The 6,170-nt window shown below is 33.0% G+C and overlaps 1 protein-coding gene and 1 non-coding gene across 2 annotated transcripts; both read right to left on the reverse strand.

Moving 5' to 3' along the window:
* Window positions 1-1,612: 1,612 nt before the first annotated feature.
* LOC105775629 (hypothetical protein) lies at window positions 1,613-2,423 on the reverse strand. The gene is made up of 2 exons (XM_012598128.1): window positions 1,809-2,423; window positions 1,613-1,717 (listed from the first exon to the last, which is right to left on the reverse strand). The coding sequence occupies exons 1-2, from the start codon at window positions 2,421-2,423 to the stop codon at window positions 1,613-1,615; spliced, it is 720 nt and encodes a 239-aa protein (XP_012453582.1).
* A 967-nt stretch (window positions 2,424-3,390) lies between these two features.
* Window positions 3,391-3,507, reverse strand: LOC128034192 (U5 spliceosomal RNA). Its single transcript, XR_008190324.1, has one exon. It is a non-coding gene; the product is annotated as a U5 spliceosomal RNA (small nuclear RNA).
* Between the last annotated feature and the right edge of the window lie 2,663 nt (window positions 3,508-6,170).

A 6,170-nucleotide genomic window follows, 5' to 3' on the forward strand; every position in this document is an offset into this window, starting at 1 on the left:
TTAGAGGTAACTGTTTGACTTAACATATAATCTCAAATCCTTGTTGCATTTCCATTGTAGCTATACAATGTCATTATAAGTTCTCCGGTGTTGGCTAAGTTGTTTGATTTTAGTTTTATAGAAACTTATGTATAATTGATATTTTATTTTTGAATCAAATAAATTGTTCTTTATATCAGTTCATATGTATTTGCACTCGAAATATATGATTGCTGTATGTGAAATAGTCTGGGTACATTTCAAAGTTGTTGCATGAATACCATTGGTTTCTTTTGGTATGGTAGCAGCTGGTTCTTACATAACAATTTATATCTTGATGAGATTGTTAGCAATCGCAGGTGCTACGACGGCCCTGCCTTAGATCCGGTCATTACTCGGCGAGTTCGCTAATAAGTTCATCTCTTGCCTAGTCATTGGTGTTTGCTTCAAAAATGGTTTATCTGACTAGTATCAGAACCCCCGTATTATTGTTATATTTCATGATTTGTCAATTGATTATGTTTTATTTGTTGATATCGGTATGCCATCGTAAATCATTATCCGGCTACTAGTTATTTAATTCCTCAGACTGGGTTTCTTGGCAAGGTCTTGCTAGTGAATCTTCATTTGTCCTTTCCAATCCTCTTTATGGATCATTATTGCTAAAAGATATCTCAATATATTAAGCAAGCAGGATTCACCGGAGTTCCTACCATTTCTTATCCACTAATTCAATCCATGGCGACCACCACCACCGTGAGTTTGAAGCTTCTGATAGATACAAATGGGTAAAGGGTTCTATATGCCGAAGCTGGAAAGATTTTATTTATTTTCTCTTTCAACATATTGTTATTGCCTGTTGGTACTGTTATAAGGTTGCTTACAAAAGAAGGCATGGTTGGATGCCTCGGAAATCTTTACCAGAGCATTGAAAAATTGGGCGTTGCGTACATTCTCTCGACAACAAACAAGTATACCTCGTTGAAACCTACATATTCTTCAAGCTAGCCAGCCAATGTTCCTCTCTTGTTTCCAAACATCGAATCATCAACAAAACTAGGGATTTACCTATGTTCGTATGGTCTATTTGCCCTTCTCGCTCTGGGGCCATGAACTTCCCGGCATCACTTGTAAACCCCCAAAATAAGGTTTCAATATCATCGTCTGCCGCAAATGAGAGTGGATATATGTGAAAGGGGTCATTACTTAATACAATCATGGATGAGATCTGGCAGTCACACCAATGTCAACAATTTCAAGCATAGCTATGATAAGTAAGTTCAACGTTAAGCAAGTTGATGCTTTGGAAGAGAAAATGGTTGATGTAGGCATTAATGCGGTGAGCTTCGTTTTATCCTGTTTCATTTATAAGTTGCTATCATAAACAAAGGTTTCATGACTTCGGTTTGGTTTTAGTTTCAGGGTTTAGGGTTGCTCGCTACAGTCCAATGCTATTTCTTGTTATGAAGTAATGCTAAAATTATCAATTTAAGATCTCAATATTGTTTCCAAATGACACAAATTGCAAGAACAAAAAAGAACCACTTGTCAATATGACACTATAATCTCCAAGTTTCAATTTCTAAAATGAAATTATATGAGCTTGAACAGATTGCTCATTAAATCCAAGACTTCAGTGAATAGGCTCGGACTTTATGGAGGATTCCTTCTTCCCACCAAGGAAAACAGCAGTAAGCACCGTTTTTGTCTGCATGGATGCCCTAAGCAATTCCACTCCCTATTACACAAACAAAGCAAGTTTAAGCCAATGTTATTAAGAATGGAGTGTCAAGCAAGAATCAAAAGGAAAAAAAAAAATCTTGTTTTACCTCATTAGCTCCAACGGCAATGACTTTCTCTTCAAGATCACCAGCATCCTTTATGTTCAAGTGGTTGAGCAAAGTGAAAATAGATTTAGCAGACATAGGCCTCACTGCCAGATCATCCGTTATCATATAAGTTACAGATTCCTTGACAAAACCTACCCCTACCTTATCTCGAAAATTCACAAAAGTGAAATCAAGGTCCATTTGTTTGTAGCAGCTAGGACACCAAGAGAAACCATTTGCCATATACTTGCTACAATCCTCTTTTGGTTTGTAGTTACTACACCTGTAGAATTTGGTGTATATTGACGTTGACAGGGATGACCACAACCCAGGTTTGTAAACACCATAGTTAAAAGCTTGAGTCTTCAAAAGGATGTCTGTGATGTTTTCTGACAGCATATAGGAATTGCCCAAATTTTCAATGCTGTCGTAAATGTTTCCAATGCACCCTGTTCCTTGTTTACCAATGAGCCTAATCACAGTGCCAACAGGCAATAACATAATACTGAATAGAAAATCAACAAAATCTTTACCAGCTTCTGCAAACAGAAGTCTATTAGAATTTGGGTCTATAAAAAGCTTCAAGCTGACAGTGTTGGAATTGGAGGCAGCCATGAAAAGATGCAATTGATAGAATAAGATAGGTCTCCAATACAGTTACTGTGTTGTAAAATTTCACAGAGTATATGCTTTATATATAGAGATTAATTTGCAGTAACCAAAGATGAATGGAATGGCTAATGCATGTAAGTCAAGTTTTGTTGAATTTCAAGGGACATCTAGAAACCTTCACAATAATTACTGATTGGAGTGTTGAGAATTCAACGATCATATTGATAGTTCTTTGTACCAGCTTACATTCTCCGAACCAGCACCAAGTCGAAATAAGGGACTAATCCAGTGAATCCAATACTGTATAGTAATCAAACAATCTTGTGGGGAAATTAACAGTCAAGTGCTAAATTTAGACAGCAGCAGTTTTCTCAGCAGAGAGAGGGTGTTAATAGTAGAGAGGGCATTTACCTCATTTTTTTATGTAAGATCGCTAGCAAAAGGTTCAAGCTAACAGCTATCATAAACAGAAATTTCGAGCATTTTCCATACTGTTAACAAATATGAACAAATTGAAGGGATTCTTTCAACAGATTTCGTGATTATATTTCTATTATAAAATATCTCAGATCAACACAATCTTTGCCATATGGTCTTCAGCATCGATGGTTTAAATTCCTTTAGAATAGGCTGTTTTTTCAGCAAGTGCAATTTATAAACACGTGGAAAAATTGAAATTTTTCCGAGTAAAATTTTTAAATAAAATTAAAAAATTAAATTAAAATCTTGTATAAACACACGTAAATTTAAAATTACAAATATTTAAACACCTATTCAAAAATAATAATAAAAATATAAGATTGATAAATAAATAATTAACTTTTATTTAAACTGTCAAAATTATTATTTAGAAAACTTCCAAAATTTTAACTTCATATATTCTTAAATTTTCTTTAAAGTAAGAACATACATTAATCTTGAAGCTAAGAGAGAAGAAAACCATAAAAATCTTAAGTTAAATTTGTGGGTCATTCCAATAAAGGAATTAAACCTCCAAAAATAGGCGTATACTGCCCTAAGCTGCGAGCACACGGTATTCTTTAGTAAAAGGCGAAAGAATAGTTCGCTATGTGCTCACAGCGCAGCTCCGTGAATAAAACTGTTTATTTGTGCTTCTATTTATCGGAGTCTGTTGGGTGCTGTTTTCTTTTCTTAGGCATGTGGGATTCTGCTTTTCTCGAGCTTCTACAGCTTTTCCCTTGTTTTTCATGCCATAGTGCCCTTTTCTGCTAATATTTAGGTGCTTCTTCCTGAAACTATATATATAGATATATATTTTCCGTGGCCTTGTTTATATGAAGAAACTGGTTTTTTAAAACCTTCCTGATTTCCCCGAGCCTTTTGTTATGGGCCAATTTTGCCCAGGCAAAAACAAACAAAATAAACCCAAAAAATAAAAAAGTCCACTACAGCATTAGGCCAAGCCCAAACCCAAATAAAAAACCCTAGCTCAGCAACCTAAAAAAATTCAGCAAAAGAAAAACCCTAGCCCCATGGTCAGCCTCCAGCGCTGCACGCTCCACCCCCTCGCACGCCACCGTCATCGCGTCCCATCGCCCCTCCACGTGCGTCAGAATACCTGCAAAACAGTAAAAACACGCAACAACAAATAGCCAAATAGCAAGACGACAAAACAATAGAAATAGAAAGTTGTAACCGGCTATAAAAGCTTAAATCAGATGATTGTATGCCTTCTCCTTTTTTACGAATTTTGGAGAAAATAAAAACAGAAAACAATGCCGTTTAGCCCCTCCAGTGGCTGACCCGACCCGCCAGGGGATCTGAGTGTTTTGCTTGGAGGGGCTAATTCATGTTTAGCCCCTCCGCTTTTGCGCTATAATGCAATCTGACTCTTTGTGTTTTTTTTTATTTGGGCCGCGAATTTTGTTTCTGTTTCAGTATGGTCCTTGGACCATGTGCAATCCCTCGATTAAAACGCTGCGTTTCGAGCTGGAAATATTTCACAATCGGTCCCTTTAGTTTTGAGCGCGTTTCATTTCGATCACTGGCAATCCTTTCTTTATTTATTTACAGTTTCGACCCCAAAATTTAGTTTGGTTTCCAATTTAATCCCGTATGTATTATTAGAGTTATTTTATCATTAAATTAATTATTTTAATATTATTATTACTATTATATTATATTATTATTATTGTTATGATTTACTTATTTATGTGATTTTAATTTCAAATTTTGTTGTATATATGTACATACATACATTTTGTTATATACATACGTACATATTTTTTAAATTTATTTGTATATATATACATATATATTATTTATATACTTTATATATATACATATATGTGTACACTTATATACATATGTTTTATAATACATGTATATACATGCATGTATATTTTATAACTCATACATATGCATACATATAAATGTTATTTCATATTTTATAATTTCAAAGCATACATATATATACATGCATACATTTCTACAACATGTACATACGTACTTTTTATTATTATTATAAATATACATGTATACACATACTCTTATATTTTTAGACATTTCATATTTTTTATATACACATACATATATATACATATTTTAATTGTATACATATACATATATATATACATCCTTACACATATTTTTATATTTGATAATTTTAAAATATGTATACATACATGGATTTTCATATTTTCATAATTTTGTGTACATTCACGTATATACGTTTTTTACATCTATTCGTTATTTATTTATTTACATTTTCATTATTATTTTGAAAGAAGGTTTCAACTTTATTTGCCTATATATCACTTTGTATGTTATTGATTGGTCCTTTTATTATCTTATTTTCATTGCTATTGCTCGTGTTATTTTTACGCCATCATATTTATTATTGTTTTGTTATGCGTATCAATAATGTAATCTGTTTTCACACTTTTATTACAACATCATGTTTCATTTTACTCGATATATCAAAATCTGTTACAAATAAATAGCACTTCGTATTTTGAGATTCGGAAAGGTTGTATCCTAACTTACAGGATTTCGATTTTTTTTGATAAATCAAAATATACGAATCTTTTCAAATTTAAGTTTTTAAATAATCTCGGAAATTAATTAAAGATCGTGTTCTAACTTACGGAATATGGTCTTTTCTAAAATCGAGATAATCGAATGTATTTCAAATAAGTAAATTTTTCGGCATGTACTCTCGTATTGGGAATTCGATACGTTATGTCCTAATGCATTGGATATGGCATTTTATTTTCTCGATATGAGGATTTTTTTTCTAAAAAATAATAAAGGTAATATTTTACATTTGGAAATTTGAGAAAGCGTGTCTTAATGTGCTGGGTTTCAATTTCTCGTTCGACCAAATAGTCAAATATCCTCTTAAATTTAAACCCATATTATTCCAAATTTTTTAGGATCGTATTTTTAAAACTCTTCAAAATTTTTAATCTTCGACACCAAGACATTAATTAATCAACTAGGTACCAATTTTTGGGCTTTACGAGGGTGCTAATCCTTCCTCGAACGTAATCGACTCCCGAACATCTTTTTCTGAGTTTCGTGGACCAAAATCATTGTTTTAATAAAATTAAATCGTTTATTAAAAACAACCACTTTTTGAGGTGATCCGATCACACTTCATCAAAAAGGATGGGTGGCGACTCCCACATTCGTTTTTGTTTTCAAAATCCAAGTTGACCCCGTTTTATCAAAAAAATGGTGTGAACATTAACTACTTTATACTGAGTTTATACCAAGCAAAATTTCAAC

This window comes from Gossypium raimondii, chromosome 10, assembly GCF_025698545.1.
Source record: "Gossypium raimondii isolate GPD5lz chromosome 10, ASM2569854v1, whole genome shotgun sequence".
Taxonomy (NCBI): domain Eukaryota; kingdom Viridiplantae; phylum Streptophyta; class Magnoliopsida; order Malvales; family Malvaceae; genus Gossypium; species Gossypium raimondii.